Source organism: Myotis nattereri (genome assembly GCF_964212035.1).
Source record: "Myotis nattereri genome assembly, chromosome: 6".
NCBI lineage: Eukaryota > Metazoa > Chordata > Mammalia > Chiroptera > Vespertilionidae > Myotis > Myotis nattereri.
In genome coordinates this window covers 78,738,178-78,764,230 of record NC_138081.1, presented here as the reverse complement: position 1 = coordinate 78,764,230, position 26,053 = coordinate 78,738,178, and the positions used below count along the sequence as shown (strand labels likewise).

The following is a 26,053-nucleotide window of genomic DNA, read 5'->3' as shown; positions in this document are numbered from 1 at the left end:
TAATGAAGAATTTTTATCACATTTAAATGAACTAAAAATTGTTACTTAACTCGTAACTTACCCAAACAACTCTCTTCATCCCATTCTGAAATTTTATTTTTATTGCAGCAACCTGATCATGTGTAAAAAAGTCAATTTTGCCTTCCAAAAAAAAAAAAAAAGGCTGAATAAATTACTCTTGTGAATTGCTCTTTATTATTAAATGGTGGACAATGACTTTTTTTTACACAGGTTTTATCTTTTATTAGAACATTCTTTTTTCTACTAAAGAAACAAAAATTATACCAACTATAAAAGCTATTCTGCACTTTTCTTGCTAAACTACAGACTAATTTTGTGGAACAAGAAGTCTTCAAAAGTCATTTCTTTCTTCATTATAAATTTGTCTAAAAAGACTGGTGTTCAAAACACTTTATTGTGTAGAAAATTTTGCCATTTTTAACAAAAGCAGTGAAGACCCCATAGGACTCAGTGGCAACCTTTCCACGGAGCAGTGTTCTCAGTCAATGATGCAGATGCTGCCATGGGAACTGGGCATGCTCAGTGGCCTGACTCCAGATGCTGTGCCCAAGGTTTGCTGTCCTAGATTGAGTTCCATCTGTATCCATATCTACATATTGTTGGAGTGATCCCATGCCCACTAAAAAAACAACCTGCATTATGTTGAAATGACACCAATTATTCTTTTACCATCAATCACTGTGCAAAACCAAAACATTTTCATAATATTTAATAACCAATACAATGGCCAAATAATTCATGCCACACTGTCATTCAGCTTAAGAACAGAAGCTGGTTAACCTCAGTCTGCGTCATCCAGCATGTCTTTGGAGGACACTGAAGTGAACAATATGTGTCATTTGATAAGGAAACTTATTCAATTTGAGACTCAGTTTGCCTCAAACAATTCCGATATGTTGACAGTCATTAAAACAACTCTAATTTTATTTTCTATAGTGTAAGCTTTGCCACCTTTCAAAGTGATTTTAAAACCTAAAGGAATACTTCAAGAATTTTAAAATTTTGGTGACTGCAATGGTTTTCTGTGTTTTTTTTTTCTAATCAAAACTATTCTTTCTGTTCCAAATATTTTGTGCAAATGTTCCCCTTCAAAATTAATGATTCTTAAAAGAATGCAAGTCACTGAAGTTCCTGGTTTTAGTCACTGATTTGTGTCCCAGTTAAAATCACTTATAAATTATTACACTTTAAATAATGGTGCTCACATCATGCCAAAAAATTAAGTGCTTTTGCTGTTCTTGGGAACTTACCATAAAATAAATAAAGGTAAATGCATTTGTCTTTATAATAATAACATTTATCAAGTACAACTGTGGCAAAAAACAAAACAAAACAAAAAACCCCCCAAAAACACACAATTGAAGTGACCTGTGAAAGCCATTGGGACTTCCATAGCCATGAGACACTGGTGTGTGACATGAAACAGCACGCTTTTCTGCATTTACAAAGAGCCTGGTGGGCTCGCACTGACTTCAGAACAGATGGAAAGTATGAGTTCTCCCTGCATCACCCATCACCCACACACCTATTTAGATGTTTGTTTATTGTTCCCATTTGAAGCTCATAGCTTGCCATATAAAACACTGATTTTGCTATATAAGAACATTATGAAATACAAACTATAAACTAAGATAATCCTCTTTACAGTATTCAGATTAGTGCATTAAAACAACATTGACTTAAAAAAGGCAAGTGAGTTCATTGGCAAACACCATTTTTTTCTAGTGAAGATGGTACAAAATAAACACTATATTTTAAGTGCTGGGTGCCGAAAAACATTAATTGTGGAACAGTTACCTCCCCAATAATTTTGACCTCAGGATACAAATGTGACCATTGTTCTACAGGATGTAAGGCAAGATCATTAATTTCCATTTTAACAGCTGTGGGAATGCACAGCAGAATGACAGGTTGGGATCTTTAGAATTCCAGCACAATAGGTATTGATTTGTCATACTCTCCTTCCAAATCATATCAAACATTTAAAGTGACTACACATTCTTCAGTAAATGTCAGATTTAACAGAGCCTACGTAAAAACAATCTACCCTTACTATTTCACCAGGCAATCTACAGCAAATGCTTAATATATACACATCAGGTATTTGAAACACAGTAGGAAATTTTTCACTGACTTCATTCAGAGTAATCAAGGGTCTTAAGAGAAGACAACAGTAAAAGTTGAATAGATAATCTGTGCTGGTATAAATCAGAAAAAAAAAAAAGCCAACAGAAGCAGGTCAATTTGTTTTAAGTTATTGAGAATATTTCCTCTGCTGGCCCTAATCCAAATTAAATTTGTGATTTCTAATTGAAGTAACACAAGTCTGGGTGCATGTTACATTGTGACAAGAGAGACAGATGCCCACAGAACACACACACACACACCCCTTTAAATTTATTAATTCCAAAAATGAAGTCAACAGGATAAATAAATTATACATGAAAGACACATACAATGTGGGCAAAAACTAAGTTATTAGACCAAAAATCATGGAAGTTATGCCAGCACTGATATTTAAAAAAACTTTCAGTATTAGGAAATATCATATTTGATCCAAAGGAAAATTCCCCCCAAATAAAAAGTTTGGGAGCCATCCTTTATGCAACACCTTTAAAATAATAGTAAAAAAAAACATGATTGCAGGAGCTTTCCTACATAATTTAGATAACGCAGTGCAACACTGTGCTCCTTCATAATTTTAGCCTTTCACTCCCCATATGACACCAATAATTACAACTCCGATGACAAGGAGAGAAATGATGATGCAGATGGTTTTTCTGGATTTGCGCTGCAGATGCAAAAACAAAAACACGTTTACAAATGTAGAGAAGCATCACCATAGCAACTGAAAATCATTTGGTTCATTTCTAGAGTAAAATCAATAGCACCTTATTGCCCCCAAAATTCTTGGCTGTATTTTTTTGCTTCTTAAAAATCTCTTCAATTCAATGGAACTATTTTTTCAAAAAATATTTTTCTCAAGTGACTGGGACAAGTAAAGGGGTATTTTTTCCAGGGTAGAAGACACAAGAAAACAAAAACTACTGATTTAAAGCATTAGATTAAGGTTATCTACCTATGAAAACAAAGAACAGCTTAAAAGCTTATAAATTTTAAAACTTTCAGCAAAAAGTTGTTCTTAAAAAAAAATTGTACTTCAAATTGCCAGTTATAAAAGTAGTCACAGGGGTGTAAAGTATAGCACAGGAAATCTATACTAATAAAAGGGCAATATGCTAATTAGACCGGGTCGACTGGACATCCTCCACATGTCTGACTTCCTCTGGACAAAGCCACGGTGGCGGGGGCCGAAGCAGAGGCAGTTAGGGGCGATCAGGCCAGCGGGGGAGCAAGCAGTTAGGGGCGAGATCAGGCCGGCCAGGGGAGCAAGCAGTTAGGGGACGATCAGGCTGGCAGGAGAAGGCAGGTGGGGGCAATCAGGCCGGTAGGGGAGGTCAGTTGGGGGCGATCAGGCCAGCAGGGGAGAGCATTTGGGGGTGATCAGGCCGGCAGGGGAGGGCATTAGGGGCGATCAGGTTGGCAGGGGAGTGGTTAGGGGGCAATCAGACTAGCAGGCAGAGGTGGTTAAGGGTGATCAGGCAGACAGGCAGGTGAGTGGTTAGGAGCCAGTGGTCCTGGATGGTGAGAAGAATGTCCGAGGGGCCCCAGATTGGAGAGGGTGCAGGCCGCGCTGAGGGATAACCCCTCCCTCTCCCCCGTCCCTGTGCACGAATTCTGTGCACTGGGCCTCTAGTATAGTCAATAATATTATAATAAATACGTTGGTGTCAGATGGATACTAGACTTATTGGGGTGATCACTCCATAAGGTATATAAATATCTAATCACTATGTTGTACATTTGAAACTAATATAATATTGTATATCAACTGTAATTGAAAAATACATTTTTTTAAAAAGTTGTTCTTCAAAATGAGTTCTCTGAAAATGTCAGCAAGAGTAAGTGTTGAGCAATTTTTCCCAAAGTTATTTTATTAGTTTCCAAAATCATTCTCATTCTTTCTCATTCATGAAAACGGCATTCAAACTCTCAACATACAAATAAAAAACAGAGGCAAAAAAATTAAGATACAGTCATTTAAAATATAAAGATTAAAGATTTATTCCATTCTTCATTCCTGGCCCAGTTGTAGATTTCTATATTTCTTAATGGCTTGTGTATCTCACAGCAACATGCAGGAATCCTTTTTCTTGCAGAGTAGAAAAATTTGTAAATATACTTTGTGTCAACCAGAAGTACCATTAAATTTATAAAAAGTATGTTTCTAACTCTGAAGTTACCCTCAAAATGGTGAATACTTTCAGTATTCCACATATTCATCTAATTTTTCAACTGAATACCCCTTATATATGAAACATAATTCCTCTAAAGTTTCAATATCATGCTTACATATTTTCCCCAGACCCCACTTGCTTACCCCAGACATGTGTAATGCACCTTTATGAACAGTCACAGGTATTCATTCCACTACAGTCCAGCTGTTACCTGGGGAACCCTCCCTAGGGTCGGGTAGTGAGGTCCTTGGGGTGCTGCAGTGGTAAGAGCATTTATCACCTTCTCTATGCTCATGGTCCACACAACCTATTTCGAAGCACCCTATTTTGCAAAGGCAGGAGTTTACTATCAAGGCTTCCAAGTAGGACTATTGGAAAGCGGCTCTTTTCCTGGGACCTGTGTTGTGTGGCTCTTTTCTCATCCCTGTGGGGCCTCCCAAGTTAAGCATAAGGGCAGCTCCAGTTTTGGAGGTACAACCTGGAAAGATGTGTTTCTTTTCCCCAGGGAGGCTGCAGGCTTTTCCTTGCATAAGGAAGAGGAAAAGTAAAACTTGTATATATCTACATTCCCCCAAAGTCCAAAAGCCAAATGAAATAATATGTAAGCCCAGTCACTGAAGAATCCTGCTACACACTATGTTTGAGCAGTTATAACTGTTGGCATTTACAGATTGCCATGTGTGTCTATTTATGAGTAATATAGTCTATGACACAATGATGTTAATTCTTCAGCGGTGCATATCTGAATCACATGCAAATAGACGGTAAATATGCATTACTCCATCAGTGAATGTAATTGGCTGTAACTCAGCGTCGTGATACAGCTTCATTGTTCTCTACATATCACTGAATATGCAGTGATCTGTCCAGTGAAAAAATGGCACTGACATTAAAGGGAACTTTTATAGTTAGTGAGGAGAGTAAAAAGCAACTGGAAACATCTAAGATGGTACAAATCTTACATATTTTATAAGAAGGTAACAAGGTCTGAGAAAATAATTATGGGCAACAACAAAAATAAAGTTTTGAAAGGGAAGTCAAATCTTAAGTGGGACTTAGTGGTTTCCAAAAAACCTGGCTTTTTTTCCTTTAGAATATCAAAGGTCTACATATTAAACAATATATTGATAGTTCATGGTCCTGATATGCATATAGTACTTGAAACATACTTTATATTTGATAAATACATATGGACTCTTTATATTAACCTGATTTACTTAAGAAATCAATTTACTCCTAGTGAAGGGCCTGCTGAATGCTGACAGAATACCCAATAATCAAGGACATGGAATACAGTGAAACCTCAGTTCTCGAACTTAACCCATTCTGGAAGGCTGTTTGAAAAGCAATTGGTTAAAAAATGGAATCATTTTTCCCCCATTAGAAATAATGTAAATTGATCCCCAAATGATTATTTTAATCTTTCTTATATACAGTATATGTCTAATGTACTGTTTAATCTATAAACACTTCTTTTCTTAAACTTATCGAACCACCCCCTCCTCGCCTTAAAGGAGTCACTTTCAGCACTCAGAACAGGGGTGTCTTCCAGGTCAGCATGCAGCATCTTTGTTTGTTCATATATAACTGCCTCCGAAATGCTATCACCGGCTAACTGCTTTTCCTTTATCCAAATCAACAACAGTTTTTCTACCTCTTCCATTGCCTGTGATTAGTGTTTCTTTACACCCTTAGCAACATTAGCACTCTTGAAGGCCTCTTTACTAGTATGTTTTAAAACTGATTTCACCAGCAACAACCGCATTCTCTCCTTTGTGGCATGAGAGATGCTTTTGGTCTCGCTGAGGTATCAGTGTGAAAGGGTTGTCAGGTTGAAAACGGAAGTTTGGTAACTTCAACAATCGAGACATTTTTTCTGTGAACGACTTGGTTGGGAACCGAATTGTCCGAGATGGGAAATGTTCAAGAACCGAGGTTTGAGTGTCTGATTTCCACAGGACCTGAAGAGATCTCTGTAGGACAGAAATCCTTGCTCCTTAGTCCACAGTGTCATTGACAAGCAGGGAAGAGAAGGTGGAAGGGAACAGTGAGAAACAGGCTGTCCAAGAGGTTCTGGGTTGGAATGTCACGGTGACATCAGAGCCTGTCAGAAAAGCCTGGCGTTCCCTCCCTATGGTTCCCCTCAGGACGCTAAACATCAAAGTTCCTATCCCTGCAGCCATGATTCTGGTTGGGCCCTGAAACATTCAGGCTAACTGCAGTTTACACTGACTGGCATATTTCTGATCTGTCTTCCATGGGATTTTAAACTTAAACAACTACAGCCACTTTACAACTGATGACTCACACTCACGTTCACACACACACTCACACTCACAGTTAAAAGTTCGAGTTGTAAGACAATTTACTCGAGTTAATATTACCTGGTAATCTGATGCCCTCGACAGCTGCTGGTTTGCTTGCTGAACATGCACGTCTGCATTCTCGACGTTGGCTTCTATGCTATCTGTAAAACAACACACAACTGTCAACACATGTCGATGCTACAGTGAGAGAGCTGCACAAACCACTAGATTTCACTCAAGGTAAGATCAAGCGCGTTCCCTATCCAAAGGTTAATGTTACTATCCGATCCAAGGCAATATAATTGCTCATCTGGATCCCTGAAATAGCCCTTTGAGTGGTCTCTTTGCTTTTGGTGTTGCCCCTTTACAGTCTGTTCTCAACCTAGAAGCCAGAGTGAGCCTTAAAACCCGGGTCATATTATAACACTCCTCTGCTCAAATCTTCTCTGGCTTCCCACCTGTTAATAATAGAAGTCCTTACGCAGCTCGGGATCCTACATGATGGCATCCCTGTGACGCCTGACATCATCTCCACGCTCCCCCTGCTCACATCACTCACCCAAGAAGGCAGACGTGCTGCTGCCCGAAGGCCTTTGCACTTGCTGCTCCCTTTGCCTGGAACACTTTCTCTTACTTGCTCCCTTACCTATGAAGTCTTCACCGAAATGTCACCTGTGAGTAAGGCATTACCTGACTATGTAAAACAGCAACATTCTCTGCCTCCAGCACTCCTGTCCCCTACCCTGGCCTTATTTCCCCACAGCACTTTTCACCATTTCACCCTTCCCTTTTTTATTGTCTCTCTTCTTCAATTAGATTATAAGGTCTATGAAAACAGGGTCCTTTATCTATTATTTAATTTCAGCTGAATCCCCAATGCCTGCATTTGTGCCTGGATATAGTAGGCACTCAATAAATATTTGTTGGGTGCATAAGTGGTTTTCGAAATTTTACCCTGTGATTTACTAGGGTGAGAGAAGAGACTAAGAATGGACGAATAATAGTTCTATTGAACTACATAGGTTCAAGTATTTCAATGGAACCAAATTCAGAAAGCATATTAAATGTGTATATGTATGTGTATATATATATTTATAAATATATTTATAAATATAAATATATAAATATATATATTTATATTTCAAAATGATCAGGATCCTGATCAGTGCTGACAATGACACCTTAAATGAATCACTATTACATTTAAAACTTAAAGGGCGCCTTAGTCACTGGTTTATTTTTAAGAAATTTTAAAAAAGAATTCTAAGTAATACTACTAAATATATCTACCAAAACCTCTCAGGATGAATGATCAGGCAAATAGCTACCTATTCCCTCTAATCTAAAAGGCAAGATAGCACGCACAATTATAAATAGCACAAATTTTCCCAGAAGTCCTTACTGTGATGAGAATTAGATTGGGATAAGACCAGAGATCCTGGAAATGAGCTAGAATGACATCTTGTGGTGCCTTCCATGATCTCAACAGAAGGCCCGATTAAATTGGAGGATTCTAAAATAAATGAGTCTGGTCATTTCAACCACTAGGAGCCGAAAACGAGATCTGTTTGTTTGTTTTTTTAAAACATAATTTTATTGATTACAGAGAGGAAAGGAGAGGCAGAGAGAGATAGAACCATCAATGATGACAGAATCGTTGATCGGCTGCCTCCTGCATGCCCCCTACTGGGGATCAGGCCATAACCTGGGCACGTGCCCTTGCCCGGATCGAACCCAGGACCCTTCAGTCCGAAGGCCAAAGCTCTATCCACTGAGCACAACCAGCCAGGGCGAGATCTGTTTTCGATATAATGCTAAGGGTGATGCTTTGTCTGCTGTATACTATGCTTTTGATTTCAGAGGAAACAAAGAAGAGAGGGAACAGTTACTCTTGTTTAAGAAGTAACCACAGGTAAACTTCAGGTAGTTTGCTCACACCTCATAAAATAAAATCTAATCAGCAGGGCTTACCTATCACATCTCCTTGCTCATGAATCATCATTCCCAAATCTTTAAATATTTCATTAATATCCATAATATCAGCCTAAGAGAAAAAGGCACATATTATTAAAATCAGAAATTCAGTCCCTAATACACAGAAGGGGAAAATTCAAAACAAAACAAAAACCAAACCGCCATACATAAGAGACTTAATGCATAAATTTCGGAAACAACAGAAAATTATTCTACTATAAGCAATCCCAGGTAAGGAGAGCTTGAATAACAGGAACCAATCCCTAAAATAAGTTTGTAACATTAAAAATATTAAGCACACCAGGATGAAAATGAAGGATCTGTATTAGGAAAGGGCTATGATTACCAAGTTTATGTAACCTGATGCTTTGTTATCACAAGCATTAGTCTTGCTATTTCCTCACAAGGGCATAAAATATTCTTATGATATATTTCTAGTAAAAATCTATACATCAATTTGACAACTTAAAAGAATAAAACATTAGGTGTATGCAAATTTATGAAATGTGATGGGTAAAAAAGTTATAAATTTACTTTTCTTCAATATATAATAACTATTATTTTACCTGATTAAAGAGTAAAGTTTTGATACTTTATTCAGGAGGGATGGGGCAATTTTCATATTCATCCCTGTCTTAGTTTCCCCATCTATAATATGGCGATGGTAATGTCACAGTTAACACTTCACAGAGATTTACGAGAACTAATGAGACAGTGAACATACAGAGCTTGTCACCATAGTACTTGGCACATGGAAGCCCTCAATAAACTGTAGCTACTGTTAGCTATTACGAGCTCACCCTCTAGGGAACAAGCAAGTGCCATAAGAACTAAGGCTTTAGATCTTTTGAATGTCATAAAATACTAAAGAGAAATAAAATACTTTTAAAGCCCTTGTAAAAGTCATTACACATGCAGAGGACATCATTTGCCATAGAAGGCATCAGACTTGCTGAACAGACATTTACCTCCACACCGATAATTTTCTCAATACTAAAGTGACCTGAGATGACTTAAAAGAATTAAAAAAAAAAAATGTTAAAGTGGAAGAGAGTATGTCCTCTCACCCAGGCACAAATTCTAAAGAGATGTTTTTTAAAGGCATTATTCTAATTTATATCAGAAATGCCACCAAATAGATATATTTATTTAGTTTCCTTTCTCGACCCCTCCCCCAGCATTAGCTATGCATCTTGAGGACAAAGTCACCAAGAACTGAACAGCAGTCCAACTCTACAATGTAAAGCTTACTTCAAGTTGCCTAATAGAAGACTCTCTCTCATGGATAAGGCGGAGGTCATCCTCTGTAATTTCATCATCTTGCACTTGCACTTGAGATTGAGTTTGGCTAATAAAAAGAAAAGAATATGGAAAAAAAGAAAGACTGTATTAAACCAATGGGACTTCTTTCCTACTAAAAATACTAAATGGAATATTTTTTAAAGTCAGAGAATTGCTCAAATTCTAAGAATATAACAGAAATATTCATCAAATTTTACTCTTATTCCATATGATCGATACTACTTTTTTTAGAGTTATGATTTAATTATTGGAAGCTGTATTTGGCAGCTGGATATTTCTTTTTTGATTGACTTAAACCTCACACAAGAGAATATATCAAATGATAATTAAGCAATAATATTTATTTGGACAAATAATTAGAAAGTGTTATTCCTGTATTGGAATATTTTTATATATTTATAGATTATACAATAAAAACTGATTCAAACTTTTTTTCAAATTTACTATTTGTTTTCAATTTATAAGTAATTTAGGGTAGTCATAATATAATATACTGAAAGCTTTAATTCTGTTCTAGGGACCATAACACATAAGATGTATTTGAATAAGTATCTTTGGATCTGTATAATGTTTTATACCTCTTACCTTTCCCACGATACAAGATTCCTGTCTTTTGAGCTCTCCTCAGGAAAACCACCCTGAATAATTGAGCAATAGAGTGGATTGAGAAGGGGCAAAGAAAAAACATGCAGCATTCACATTTTCCCTTACAATAACCTGGACTGTTTTACATGTGCATGTGAATATATATGTAAAGGAAAAAAACTGTTCTAATATTTTAGGCCAACTACTTCAAGTAATAATAAAATTATACCCTAAAATGACAAGGATGGCACTCATTAAGTATTTCTAAGAACATTTAATAAGCATTATTTAATTAAAATGTAACATAATCTTGGAAACTCTACATTAAGAAACAAGAAAACAACTTGTGATAGTGTTTAAGGGAACTTTAAATTAGACTAAGTCAAAATTCTACTCTAAATTATCTGTTCATTTATTTTCTCCAGGTGAATATTCTTCAGTATTTGTACAATATATTCACTCTGTCCATTTCCACCTTCATACAACCCCGGAGCAGAGTGCTCTCTACACTAGCACGAGCCCTCAGTAACTGCTTCAGGGTCAGTAAGTGTGGGAATATTATTTAGGATTTGATCCCTAATCTTTTCTGACAAAATATTCCTATATTTTTAATGTAATCTATAATAGTTTGTCCCATGACATGGACAAAATAACCGCAGTAATACATAACTACATAACTATCATCCTTCTTAAAAACCGAGCAGAAACACTTCAACATTACTCAAATACTTATCTCTAAGCTTTATGACTTAAAACATACATCAGTGTGGACTTCTGAGGGATCCCTAGAGTATTATGCTCATTTTTACAATGCCTTTTAAATACTTACAGATACCCTGGAACTGGCTCTCACTCGGGCCACAAAGTCTTTCTCTTTCTCAGCAGCTTGCCTCTGGACCTTCTGAAAGTTTGTCAGTGATGTTGTGAACTCAGCCACTAAGCGGTCCTTCTGTATTTTCCTTTGACGCTAGAGGAAAGGGGAATAAAAACCTACTAGAATCAAGCTGTGAAGTTCTACAGAATTTGCAAAAGCAGTTTCACCACTAGCTGGCTCTTTATTTAATTCTGAAATTTTCGCTCACTCTCCAAGTACAGGGTCTTACTCATTGACTCTTAATAACATTCTGACAATATGTTCAAAAGTTGTATAAATTTACCTTGAGGCAAAAAGTCCATAATACTGAAGTCTTTACCTCGAATTTTCATCCTGAAGTCTGGGTCATGATTTTGAGGTTATTTTAAAGTAGTTCTCTTTTTTTTTCTTTTTAAGGAAAATAAAGCCTTATACTTTTACCTAACTAACAACATCCACTAAGTAAGCACGGAAATACATATGTGCCCTTAGGACACCTCAAATCTTGAATGTGCGCATGTTATGTGAGGTCGGTCCTGGAAGGCCAGGAAACAATTACTCAGGAGGCATTTTCTGAGCACTTATTTAATTATGGGTCAGGGCAACTGCATGGAAATAATTTTTGCTTTATTGAACCACAGGATATTACCTGGGCAATTAAATATAGTTTTGTGTTCTGTGAACTAATCTCAAATAGAATATCCCCCCCTCCTAATTTCCTTTCTAGTGTAACAGTTCAAAGATCCCATAAGACATTGGATTCCTTTCACATTCAATGCATCAACAATGTGTTTTAAAGCTTGGTACCTGTTCACTGGGGGTGGTGGGCAGAGATCCAAACTCTTTAATGTACTTATCTGTTTCTTTAGCAAGTTGGTTAGTATACTGCTGCTTCTGTTGCCTAAAGAAAGAAACACAGATTATAGAGAAAGGATAAATATATTTCATTAAGCTATGACTCTGCCACTTGAATTAATCCTGATGGATAGTTTTATAAAAATCACTTTTTTACAGACTGCCTCAGAATTTCTGTATGAAAATAAAATTGTCAGAGGCTATTCTTTGATAAATATTGAGTAAATATGACATGGAAAGTTCTTGCCCTAACCGGTTTTGCTCAGTGGATAGAGTGTCAGACTGTGGACTGAAGGGTCCCAGGTTCGATTCTGGTCAAGGGCATGTACCTTGGTTGCGGGCATGTCACCAGTAGTGGGTGTGCAGGAGGCAGCTGATCGATGTTTCTCTCTCATCAATGTTTCTAACTCTCTATCCCTCTCCCTTCCTCTCAATAAAAAAATCAATAAAATATATATTTTTTTAAAAAAAAAAGAAAGTTCTTTACTCACACAGGATGGGTAACCAAACTTTGAGAAATAATTATCAGTAGCCATTTAGAAAAGAAGATAACTCAAAGCAACTAGAGACATTGGGGGTGTGGTGTGGGAGCCTTTTATCTGCATCCCACAGTTGAGAGGTCATCAATTAGTAAAGAGGATTTGTTGCCTTAAATTTTGCCCAGTTCTCAGGTCTTAAGGTACATCTGGCCTCTCATATTTCTCTACCTGGGAATTTATGTCCTACAAATACTTAAAAAGAGAAAAAGGGAAAAGGTAGTAATAGTACAAATTTACTATTATTTAAGTTTGCTGCTGAAAAAAAAAATAGCATTTTTCCACAGTGAACAGGCCACAATAACAGTAGTAAATTATACCAGTATCTACAACCAACTTGCTAGCTAGCTTATAAAGTTAGAAGATTTCTAACTAAAGAACATGACACTAAAAAAACATTAGTATTCATGTGATGCTTTATAAATTACAACATCGGTACCTCTCATACATATTATATGACATTTCTCATTTTAAACACGTATTAGTCACCACTTAGGATCCTTTAAAATAACAAGATACTAAAGAAGAATATGTTTACATACAGATATCTGCACTTGACCATTAAGAATAATACCTATTTGAAAATATTTCCTTAGTACCCTATTTTTAAGTCTTTAGAAAAAGTCTTATAACTAAAATTCTAAAAAGAACACTTTAATGATATCTACAGATTCAGAATCTCTGCTTTTAATGTTAGCAAAATATTATAACTATTAAGAATTATGTGTTTCTATTTCATTTTACTTCATTCTAATAAATGATGGTTTATTATTTAGATTAGGGCATTTTTACCACTCTAACATTTATACACAACAGAGAAGTACAATATAAATTAGAGATAACTGTAAATTCTTCAAATTGTAATTCATAAGAAATGGGAATTATTATTACCTATCTTTTAATTTCTTCCTCATTTTTCCTTCAGAGCCAATGCTGTTTGGCATGTAACTTATTACATATATGTTACTTGAAATTTGCAGCTGTGTCTGTGCTGAGCTAAGATTTAAAACTCACGTTCAGAATGATGTTGGGCAAATCATCAAACCCCAACTGGACATGTTTTCCTTATAAGCAAAATGAAAATAGTTCTTTTGATTTATTTCACCCCAATTTTATAAGGTTCAGATGAGAAAATGTATATGAAAACACTCTGTAAAATCTATAACACCACAAAATACAACTGCTGTTCTTCTAACAGCATATTAATTTACTGAAATATGTATTATATAAACATGTTATATTTTTTTAACAGATACTAATGCTTCCTGAAATTCAAGTATGTTGGTATAAGCTTTTGGGGAATAGTCATATTGGATACGTATTCGATCTAAACCAAATAAAAATCTGGTCACTGTAGCACTGTAGGGATGGATAGCCATGGGAAGTAAATCACACACACAGAGAAGCTTAGAGTACTAGTTTTCAAAAGCCATAAAAAAACAACTTATCTAAAAAGTATAAGAAAACCCATGTTCACTGACAATAGGGTGGTGAACACTTGGGGCAGGGGGCGGGCTAGAAGAGGTCAATGGTGGGGACAAAGGGGACATATGTAATACTTTCAACAATAAAGATTTTTAAAATAAATAAAACTGGAAAGTGAAAAAAAGTATAAGAAAAGTAACTAATAAAGTCCTGCTTTGATATGGTGAGCCATATCTTTAAAAAACAACAAACAAATATCTGCCTACTCTGGATAGGGAAAAACTTACACAAAAGCTTAGTACAAATAGGGGAGCAGAAATACCTTATTAATTTCCCATTGTTTTATCCAGTAAGCATAACACTACACACTATGAAAGGAATATAACAGTTATTTTTCCCATTCTTCCTTTTTCTTTTTCTTTAATTAAATACTTACAGCTGTTGCCTCAATTCAGGAGTATCTTGAGGTGTTCCAAGTTGATTCAGTGTCCTCTGTATTTCCACAGCTATTATGATGGAAAATAAATGCATAACTGTTACAGATGGTAGGGCAACAATTAATATAAGCAATTGCGAGTTAGAAAAAAAAAGATAAATATAGAAACCAGTTTAAAAAGTGAAGTAAATGGTTTATTTGAATCTAATTAGTGATAATTAATTTTCAAGAGGAAATTGTGTGGGGGCATTAACATAGCAAATTTCACTTACGATCCAAAAGTATTATATTCTTCCTTCTCCCATGAGAACATTTGGCGCAATGTCACACGGACTTTCACTTAAAAATTGTGAGGAAGATAATTGCAACAATTACACAATTCATTGGAATATAAAGTAAGTGAATTGTGGTTAATAAACAAGGGAGGAATAAAGAATTAGAAAAAAATCATTTTTTCAATTACTCTGTAATAAGTGATTCAAGCAGATCATCAAAGGATGGGAAAACCACAGGACATTCACAAGACCTGAAATTACTACCACATAGATGGCATTAATTATAAAAGAGCTAACTTATCATAGGTAAATTTGTTGCTTAAAATGAATAATCACATTTAGCACCACCAATGGTACAAACTGGCACTAAGCCTCCTGACAATGTGATAAGAAAGTCACAATAGGACCTTGCCAAAATATTTAACTTGCATCTAATCAGGTTAAAGGAATCAGAAAGGAATCAGACTGATCTACATTGTGGGATAATCTACAAAAAAATTGGCCTGGACTTTTCAAATGTCAATGCCACAAAAGGAAAAGAATTAAAAGCAGGCGAGCTTTCTAAATTAAAGAATGGAAGAGCCCAAAATAATAAAGCATGCAAAAGATAATGTGATTTTTCACTAGATTCTCAATCAGAAAAAAAAATTGCTATAAAAAATTGTGGGGACAACTGAAGAATTTGAATTTGGAGTGAGGGATAGTAAACAAATGTTGAAAAATTTCAACAATTGGTGAATCCAGGTGAAGGTACATAAAAATCTCACTATACTATACTTTTATTTTTCTATAGGTTTAAAAAAGTTAAAAACTGGGGATTTAAAATTCATGCTAAGCTCACAAACCAGAAGTCTATTACCAATGCAATTAAAAAAAAAAAAAAAAAAGGCACTTCACAGTAGGGAGGTTACATAGTTTGACGTGTATACACGAAATGCCAAGTAGAAATAAGTTGAAAATCCATCTTAAGAACTAGAGAAAAACAATCCAACTCACCCATTCTTTTCATTTAAAATAAGTGGTTTACTTATATAGCTTAAATGCTTTTAAATGGCCATTATTTATTTATGGGATAAAGGGAATGATTGTATTCCAAAACACAGGATAACTTTTGTTCACTGAGGATGACGTAATGACCAACACTTTCAAATCAGAGTTGGAAAGGATAAATACTGAAGAGGAATCATACAGCATATAGCAATTGTTAACCACCCAGCTAGTTTCAAAGGAATCTCTTTTGCTTTTATTTTGGCAGATTTTTCTGTTGCAAGGTAAAGAATTCTTGTTTGCCGTTTTTAACTTATGGCTGCTTGCAATTAGTTATATATTTTCTTTTTACCTCAACAGATGTTCTTGGAATATCTTTTAGAGGTTTAAAGCTGTTTTTTATTTTTGTTTTTTTCACGTATGTTGGTCAGACTAATTGAAATGTAGACCTCTATAGGATAAAGGCAGGCATTTACCTCATCTCTAGAGGGTTCTTGTCTTTTTAAAAAGTCGTATTAAGCCATGGGCAGGTTGGAGTGCCATACACCAAAAGGTTGTGGGTAAGATTTCCCATAGGGCACATACCTACATTGTGGGTTTGATCCCCAGTAAGGTGAGTACGGGAGGCAACTGATCCATGTTTCTAACATCGATTTCTCTCTCTCTCTTTCAAATTAATAAACATTTGTTCAGGTGAGAAAAAATTAAAGAAAAAGAAAGCATATGATTTTCTAACCATTGTGCTGTATACCTGAAACTAATACAGAATACTGAATGTAAACGAGAATTGAAAAAAATAATATTAAATAAAAGGAAAGCTATCACCCACCAAAAAAATAAGTTCAATGGGAGCCTAAATACTTCAAGTGGTTATTCCCCTAGTTTATTTTTTTCAAAAAGAGAGACTCAGCCGCCCCAGTTTTAATGCTTTCTGCCTACAGGTTTTAGGGAAAGGAAGAGAACATTGAAAGCCCCTGGTGGCTCTGCACTCTAGCAAAATGGTGAACCAAGAACAACTCTAGTTCCTATGTCCTTGCTCAGAAACGCCACCAAAAACCTGACAAGCTGAGAGTGGTGATACCCCTCCCATTCCCATTTATTGGTCAGCCTGGAGGATGCAGAAGATTAGTCATGATGGTTAGCAGAACCCTAGTCAGGTAGTGACTCCAACTGACAAGCTCTTTAAAATGGGACATTTACCACAGACCATCACAAATTCTGTTATCTTACATAGACCTGCTGATACCACTTAATTTCACTTTGCTCTATCCTAAAAGAAACAGAAAACATGAGAGGAGTATGCTTTCAGTTGGACAGAAGAGCAGTGAGCCTTAATAGTTTTATCTTGGTTTATATACGCTCACTTCTCTATAGTATAAGCGGTTTTCAAGGATATCGATCATCTCCTCCTTTAGGACACCACACTAGGCAACACAATGCTTATATCTGCTTTTAGGATCTGAAAAGCAAGAAGCAACATGTACTTAGGGGCCAGGGAAGGTTGTAAGTATGCCAACAGGTAGAAGATAAATTCCATGAAAATATAGGGCCCTCAGTAAAGAATGAATCTTGGTCCCTTAATCTGTATGGATTGTTGACATACTCCTGCAAAGCAAAATGACAAACTGCTTTTCTTTAGTCTCAATACAAATAGGGAACAGCGCTTGGTGAGAATTATGCTGCTCCAACCCATTTTACCGAATGCCCCAAAAGGTGGCCAGCTCTGGCTTCAACTCCCCCAAAGAAACTGCAATCCAGCTAGTTCAAGTAGCTCCACAACTTGGCTTTAATGACCCCACTGATCCAATGGTAACTGAAATGCCTGTTTATTACCAGGATGCTGTGTAAAACCAGTCCTAAGTCCCAATAGGAAAACAAAAAACAAAACAAAAAAAAACCCCACAGGAGTCCCTTAGAATCTTGAGGCTAAATCATGCAAACCCATTTATCCTTTTGAGGAAGAGTTCTGATCTTGCTACTGAGCCCTGGATTAAAAGCAAACAATGGTATACCAGCTAACCAAGCAACCTGAGCTGCCCACTGTGCATTAGGTGCTATGTAGTCTCATTGGTATATCTCTTACTTCATTTTGTTCTATGTATGCCAGTCAGTTTGTCCCTCACCCCACTTCCTATAGCATTTGTTCAATGGGAAAAAAAAACTAGGAATGGAGGAATAAAAGCCACATATAGGCTCATCAACGTGGACTTCCCCTTTCTCACACTAACATGATTACCGGCAATGCTGCATACCACTTTGTAGCAACAGCAAGCAAATGGAAATATGTGATATAACATCATTCTTAGAGGTATCAGGCAGCCACCCCATGGCAAGATGATTATACCCCTTCCACCTTAGTGGAGGCAGAATTTTAAATTAACTGAAACAGTAGCACTGTAGATCACCCCAAGATTCTACCAGCTTCCCAGTCCATGTATCAGTCACAATCATGGTATTCCACACACCAGTGCTTCTGAGCAAGACACTTTACAGAGAAAAAAAAATGAACAGATCTTCAAGGACACAGGGATTCATTGCCCTGCCAGTTCCCTTTATCCAGAACCTGCTGAGCTAGCACGTCTAATGGCCTAATGAGGCTCAATGATGGTGTCGCCCGGGAGAGTGTATTTTCGAAAGCTGTCCCACAGGATCGTTATGCTCTCAAAGGATAACCACTCCAGGGTGCTGTTTCACCCACAGCCAGAAAGAAAACTTAGATTTGGGAACTAAGGGGTGAAAGTTGAAGACAAATATTTCACATTGTGTACCGAATTACCCCACGGCAAATTTTCGTCCATCTCTGGAGGTGACAGAGACAATATCCAAGTCAGAAATAAAACTATGTCTTCACCCGAGTAGAAGAATGCATCTGTCCATTTGGTGCCGGGACAGTATAATGTCACTGACTGAGGTCGTTGCCAATGGGAGGTAAAGGTATACCAACTCATACCAACATGAGAGGCGAAGGAACTTCAATCTTGGAGAGCAGCTGGAGGGAATACTGCCATCTTTAACCACAGCAGTGAGTGTCACACAACAGGTGAGCCGGAGCAATGGGGACCCTGGTTTGAAAGTCTGGATCACTCGAAACAGTCAAAGTGTTGAATGAAGGCAGAGAAACATGGAATGGCTTACTCAGGGGAAAAGTACTAATACAAACTGCACCTGTTTCCAGCTGTAGAGCAGCAACTACAGTCAAATAAAGAAGTTTCTAGGTGGATGACAAACTGGATAGTGATGTGGAAAAATGGATAATCACTCCTATTTCTCCATAGCAAGTCTAATGGGTTTCACTTTATTATCTAGCCTGGGTATTGTGAATTTATGGGATACTCATATTCAATTTTAATTGCTGTATGTCCAACTTTAAAGAAAACTCTTGAAACATGAAACTTAAGGAACATATTCTTTACATAACCATAAACAGTTTCTTGAAAAAAAATTCACATAATCCATGGAGGCAGGATCAGATCAAGATTTGCACCTCTGCACGGTACAATGAACAAATTATTATTACATTGTTCACTTCTAAAGAGGTGACTTTAGAGAATATCTTACATTTTTCACAAAATCAAGAGAACACTATTTCCCATACATACTAACATCCAGAAAAGGTGCGTTGCTATTTCCTCAAAACAAAAACAGTCCCTCTCTGGGAATCTGCAGAGCTTCAGGACTGAAGACCCATTGTGTTCCACGAGGGTCTGCTGCCATCTAGTGGAATACTTAAAAAATGCTTCATAGGAAAGTATTTTTTGTGTCATAAAACTGAGGCAGCAGTTGGTGTTGAAGGCTATGTAATGTGACCTAGCTATAGTGAGAGCTCAATAAATGAGAGCTAACAGTATAAACTGGTTTGTTTTTCTCCTGGAGTCAGAAATGAGTAAGAATGTTCTTATTAACATAACTAATGTGAGCCATGCTTCAAGAGGGTACTATAACTTTACTCCCAGTTACAACAATTGTAGAGATAATGGTAGATATCAATTGACACAAGATAGTTATACCCCATATTTAGGAGGCAGGAATCTGCTACCTGACAAGTATCTAGCAGTTACATACAAGTGACGTGATTGAAATTGAACTAGGAAAAAAAAAGTAAATATTAAAAGAAACAAACTCTGTTTTACACTCAACTCTTTTCTCACCTATCAAACCCCCTACCTGTTTTAAACAGTGGTTTGCAGTATTATAAGAGACTAGTGACCCAGTGCATGATTTTGTGCATTGAAAGGAAATTAATTAGAAGAAATATTTTAATATCACTATTCACCCTTTCTCTATAATAGAAGTGTCAACCAAATTCACGATTGACAATGACAGATCAAAACACATGCGTGTGATTGGCGTCAGCGAGAGCTTTATGTGCATCATGCATGTGCAAGTCAACCTAGCCTTTTATAGATATAGAATAAACTTGCTTAATTAGACCTGCTTTCTGATGTAGCTAAACTTTTTCCAGCCCAGTGAAGCACCCCAACTTCTCTTTCAGGTAATTGTCAGTAACACAGCAATAAATATCAATACGAAGCAAATTATTATTATAGATCACGCAGGGAGAACAAAGAGTGAAATATTTAACTGTAGCAGTGTCTGACTATATTCTGCGCAGTGAGAAAGCCTGAAGTCATTTTCAAGGTCCACCATTTCTTACTTTTTTTCCATTGGGTCAAGTTTGTAAACTTTCTAAATCTCCGTTTTCCGGCTAATGAAAAGAAAATAGGATTCCACTGAGTCTTCTATCTACCTACTCCAGAACTTCTGTAAGGATCAAATGAGATGAGGCAGGGGAAAACACTTCACAGACATTTGGTTACAATTTAAAATGTTTCTACCTGGCTATAAAGCAAGTCATGTTCCTGGGCTGAAGAAACTCCAAGGAGGCTAGTTGCTAGGGAGAGGAAGCTGGGCATTGCTACGTGACGTCATTACCCTGATGGGCAGTTAGCATATTAGCCTTTTATGTATATAGATTCTACATATATATTAAAACGGGTCAAGTTAACTACAATTAGAGAATCATTAGGTTAGGTTTGTTACAAGGTACTAGGTGCATGGGAAAATGTATCACAAGTAAATACCTGTATCAGTAGCTAAAAAAAAAGATCAATACAAAACGGTCCTAAGAAAAAAAATCAAGTCAACTTGGTCTATTTCATAGTCCAAGAAAAAGGTGCATTATAATTCTAAAAGGCACACAAGTGGAGAAAACTCCCTAGAGAATCTGAAAGAATTACAGGCTTTTTTCCAAATAGGCTATCTCATGCTCCATCTCATGACCCGAACAGGATGCTTATCTTCTTTGCGGGTAAAAGAACTGACGCAAATTGTGGAGAAGAAGGGGTGGCGAGGAAGATGCACATCTTCCAAAGGATGAATCTCGAGCGGACAAGGGCCTCCAGGGGCCACGCCGCCTGGTGTGCTGTGCCGCCTGCCCAGCGCGCGAAGGCAGATGCTGCCCCCATGAAGCAATTCCACATTTAGGACACATTCAATTTCAAATTCCTCGTTGTCCTTCCCAGATACTTCAAAGGTAGAAGCCAGAGAGGTTATTAACACAGTAGAAATTTAGGGGATTTTAAACTTATTGTAGGTTAATAAAGAGTTAAATCTGAGGGCATGCTTCTTAACAATAAAGTACAAAAACAAGTCATTTGACTGCCTGGGAAAAATAGTTCGATTTCTGAGACAGCCAGGACATGGCAAGTTCTATCTCAGCAGAGATATTCAGTCCTAATGTTTGACCTCATGCACCTGCTCAGTTCACCTGCTCTGAGAGGGACTGGAATCAGAAGTAACAAAGACCCGGGCAGCCAGGGGCCCCTAGAGAAGGTGGCCTGTGTGAGCAGTGGGCACGGGCCAGGATTGGGCAAAGCAGCTCCTAACCTGTGTCTGAAAGGAAACTCTTTGCCAGGATCCCCACGTTGTCCCTCGAGTCATTGGTGCCTCCTTCCTACGTTTTTTGTTTTTTGTTTGTTTTTTCTTGAGAAAGAAACAACAAGCCAACCTATATAAACTCAGGAGTCATGGAACAGACCTTTGCTCTCAGCAAAACCAGGTTTTCAACAATGTGAGAATCGTACCCACATATTCTGTTTCCTCCTCCAAGTTGTCTGGTATGTGCCACCTGAAGATCTCTGAGTTCTTAAAAGTTTTATTTTAAAAACCGGACGGCTTATGTTTGTAAGACAGTTTATCACGTATTCTGAAAATAGCTGTTCTCAGTTTGCTTCAGTGGTTCTCAACCTTCCTAATGCCGCGACCCTGTAATACAGTTCCTCATGTTGTGGTGACCCCCAACCATAAAATTATTTTCGTTGCTATTACAAAAACAATATGTAATTATATATGTGTTTTCCGATGGTCTTTGGTGACCCCTGTGAAAGGGTCATTTGACCCCCAAAGGGGTCGCGACCCACAGGTTGAGAACCGCTGGCTTATGTGGAGTCCTGGCTTATTGGTTGTTTTTGTTTATGGCAGAACATATAAAATCTATTTCATAGTTTTAAAATGGAAAACAATCCTTAAAAAAAAATAAAAGGATCTCAATAAAGGGGTGGGGTAAGGTGAAGCCTCATTCTAGTTCTCCAACCTTCCTGACCCCTCCCTCCCCACAACCCTTCGCCCACCTCCCTGGTGAGCTTGGCCCAATAACTCTTTCAGCTCCAAAAGCAGCCAAAGGTAGGCCACATCATGAAATTCACCTCCAATTTACATGGCGGCAGCAGCGATTCTCAAACCGCTACCTCAGTCCTAATTTCTGATCAGGGCTATTTAGCAAAATAGTGCTTCTCAGATGTTGCTAAAACACTGAAAATGGGTTTCTGCTTCCAATAGGAACATGGTTGAAGTTTGTGTCTGAATCTTCCTTCCTGAAGCCATACAGAACATGGCGGGGGGGGGGGGGGGAAGAGGGGAGGAAGGTTTTGGGGGATCTATCAAAGTTATATTTGCAGAGAAATTAAGACAACAACAAAATTCTCAAAAATATGTACACGTGGCCAAAAGCAACAGAAAAGAGCAGATCCTGTGTGGGAAGCCACGTGGGTGGGGTAGGAAATAGGGGAGTCTGAGAGCGGAGCGGGGGAGGCAGGGCGGCAAGGTATCACCAGCAAATGCCCACTTCCAGAGGAACATAATCACACCCTGAGTGGGACCGGAGCAGGGCTGAGAGGACCGGGTCCTCTGCTGGGGGAGGTGGAAAGGGGAAGGAGGCAGACTCCTCAGGAAGACGTGGCTGTGTATCTTGGGGCCAATGGAGGCTCTCCTACACCAAACTGGGTTCTGAGAAGCAGGGCAAAGAAACAGGCCTCATGCAGGGCAGAGAGAAAGGAGACCCTGAGCAGAGAGACTGGGCACTTCCCCTCCCCGCACAGCCAGAACATCAAACTCATGCTCCTGAACAACAACAAAAAGAACAGATACAACCACACACACGAAATATATCAAAAAATTATAGGAAAGCGTAGCAAATTCCCTACAAAGAAAACACAGCAGGAAAAAAATGTTGCCACAAAGCAGATTAAGGTAAAAATTATAACCTAAAATAGTACCACTATTTTTTTTTTTAACTCAATGAGGCATCCACAATTCTAAAGAAGATCACAAAAGAACTCATGGAGATGGCCAGATAAGAGGCACTGGTGAAGTGGAAACTAGAGGAACGAGGAGAGACTTACAGAGCACTACTTGTAGGAACTTTGGGTTCTCCCAAGTTAATTGATAGGCAAACTAAATTAAAAGCAAACTGCTTTTTAAAATCCCAGTCTGGAGTAAGTATGAAAGGCAATTATTCTTTAATGAAAAATATTGCTCAGTAATTGGTGAAAAACAACAAAAAATAATCAAAGAGATGAAAATAAGAACTGGCGAAACCTCTTCCACCTACAAGTATTGGAGCAGCAATCCTAGCTGCCCCCTGGGGGAAGTGCTTCCAGTGCTAGTACTTTCAAAATGCTGCATGTATCTATCTACTTACACCGTGTGCTCTATTTACCCTGCTCATTCCTCTTTGTCTCTTTCCATTGTTCACATTCATATGTGTTTCCTTTTAAGAACTGAATTCACAAAAGGACAACATGCCTTTCCCTTGAGATGTCTTTATACACTTTGCTTCTTCTTTACTGAGGTACTTGTACATTGCGGGCATGACATCTGACAGCTGCCCATCTTATTCAGCTGTCTTCCTTCCTTCCCGGGTCACACTGGCACCACAGCGTTCTCCTTTCTAAAATTTTCTGTTCCAGCCTTGGTCAACCAACAAGCCCTAGCAGCCTCTGCATGCAAAGCTCTTGAGGAATACAATTATGTATAAAGACATGACTCCCTGACATAGAAAAGATTATGGACCAGATAACAAAAAATGTTGGCACTTAGAAAAAATATATAAAGACTAAAAGATGGGGGAAAATTTTCACAAGACAGCATCTTATTACCAAATGAGGAGAGATTGCTGCCATAAGGCCAAAGGAAAGGAAAATAAAAATTTATCCAATGGCTACTACTTTTTGAAAATATATACATGTAATTTAAATACATTGGGTAACCTAATTTAGAGCATGCACTGTGATTTTATGGCGGGCTGATGTAAGCCAGGCACTGCTCCTATAGTATAGACAGAGCTGTGAAAAGACATTTTATTTCAGGGAGCTGACACTTTAGTAGGGAATAATTGTAGTGTTTAATTTACTAATAAAAGATATAATAAAAATAAAACAGGTTCATGAGGAAAAGAGTAATTGGAGCTGCCCTCTGCACATCCCCTACTGGGAATCGAGCCTGAAACCCGGGCATGTGCCCTGACTGGGAATTGATACCTCGGTGCATGGGAAGACACTCAACCACAATGGCCATGGCCAGGAGTCATATCTTAAAGTTGGAATTCATAAAACAAAAAAGGGTTCACTCAGATTTGTGCTGTCATAGACAGCACTCATGTTTGGTCATGTAGGAGAAAAGTCACCAGAGAGAAGTTGTTGCTCTTTGTTAAAATTCCCTTGAATAAGACATTAATTTCCACACCTATCTCTGTTTAATGTCAACAGCTTAGGCATGAAGAAAATGACAATGAAATCAAAGTTATTTAAGTGTTTCTCCTCCAGGGGGGGAAAAAGAAACCCAATAAACATTTTCAGATGTGTGATGTTAGAAGTAGATCGATCTATCTATCTACCAATCAACTAGCATTTTAGGAGGGAGATGGAGAGGAGGAGGGAGAAACAGAGGAAGAACAGTTTTCAACCCCCTTTCCTGTATAAATTGCCTTCCCATCCAAAAATGCTCACCAACAGGAAAAAAAATCCCCAACTCCTAGGTAAATACACACAGCTCCAGTAAATTTCATAAACTGCTCAGAACTGGAACTATTTTTTTCAAGAAAAGCTTGCCCTGGCACTAAAATAGAGAAGTTGACGTCAGCTTCCCTTTTGTGCAATCATGTGTTAAGATGCAAAAACAAGTGTCTCCTTCACCAGACTCTAATGAAAAAAATTGTATTCATGCTCATAGTAACAAAAGGGCTCACATTTCTATAGACTTCGTATTTCATCTCATAGTCCTAAAGACCTAAAGGGGACAAGAGCCAAGCCCTGGTCCTAATTAACAAATAAGTTAAGTATGCACACAGAATGAGCAGCTAATTAATTACAACAAAATATTTTTTCAACTCTAAACAAATCTGTGTTGGACTAACAGTTATAATCTATAAGAGCTAAGCATTTAAAAAGTGAAACCATAAAGACTCAACATAAATATTTTTCAGTCACCTTCTCTTAACCTTTATAACATGGGCTTAAGTTCAAACATTTTATCCCTCTCCAGAAAGTTCTGCCTTTCCAAATCTTCTGGAAAACACACACACACACACACACACACACACACACACACACACACATCGTATGTAATAAATCCTGCATATTTTAGCAGAACACTCTGAACACATAAATTCAGATGAGTATAGTTTATTACCAATGGATCAACTCTGTTCATTTTCCAAAAGCTAACTGTTAGCCACTCTGTATCTTCCTCTTTCAGATTACTCTTAAAAAACAAAAATAACAACTCAAATGCCAAAGTCTCATTAGCACTGATGGGAAGACTTACTACAACATGGTACACAGGGAAAACTTTTATCTCAAGGACTATGTTTCATGGTCAGCTGTTAATCATTTCTATGTGTTAATTTCCTCCAATTCATAACTT

The 26,053-nt window shown here is 37.5% G+C and overlaps 1 protein-coding gene across 2 annotated transcripts in view; it reads right to left on the bottom strand.

Annotated features, from left to right (window-relative positions):
- Nucleotides 1-396: 396 nt before the first annotated feature.
- STX7 (syntaxin 7) overlaps nucleotides 397-26,053 on the bottom strand; it is a 38,795-nt gene continuing 13,138 nt past the window's right edge. Inside the window, exons 3-10 of one of the 2 annotated variants that reach the window (XM_081095102.1) lie at nucleotides 14,592-14,661; nucleotides 12,147-12,240; nucleotides 11,316-11,453; nucleotides 10,487-10,539; nucleotides 9,851-9,947; nucleotides 8,597-8,669; nucleotides 6,704-6,786; nucleotides 397-2,812 (exon numbers count right to left, since the gene is read on the bottom strand). In XM_081095102.1, the coding sequence (XP_080951228.1) occupies nucleotides 2,723-2,812; nucleotides 6,704-6,786; nucleotides 8,597-8,669; nucleotides 9,851-9,947; nucleotides 10,487-10,539; nucleotides 11,316-11,453; nucleotides 12,147-12,240; nucleotides 14,592-14,661 (698 nt within the window). In that variant the 3' untranslated portion in view covers nucleotides 397-2,722. Of the gene's footprint in view, nucleotides 2,813-4,003; nucleotides 4,235-6,703; nucleotides 6,787-8,596; nucleotides 8,670-9,850; nucleotides 9,948-10,486; nucleotides 10,540-11,315; nucleotides 11,454-12,146; nucleotides 12,241-14,591; nucleotides 14,662-26,053 lie in introns of those variants that run through there. The other variant, XM_081095103.1, reaches the window with a different exon arrangement.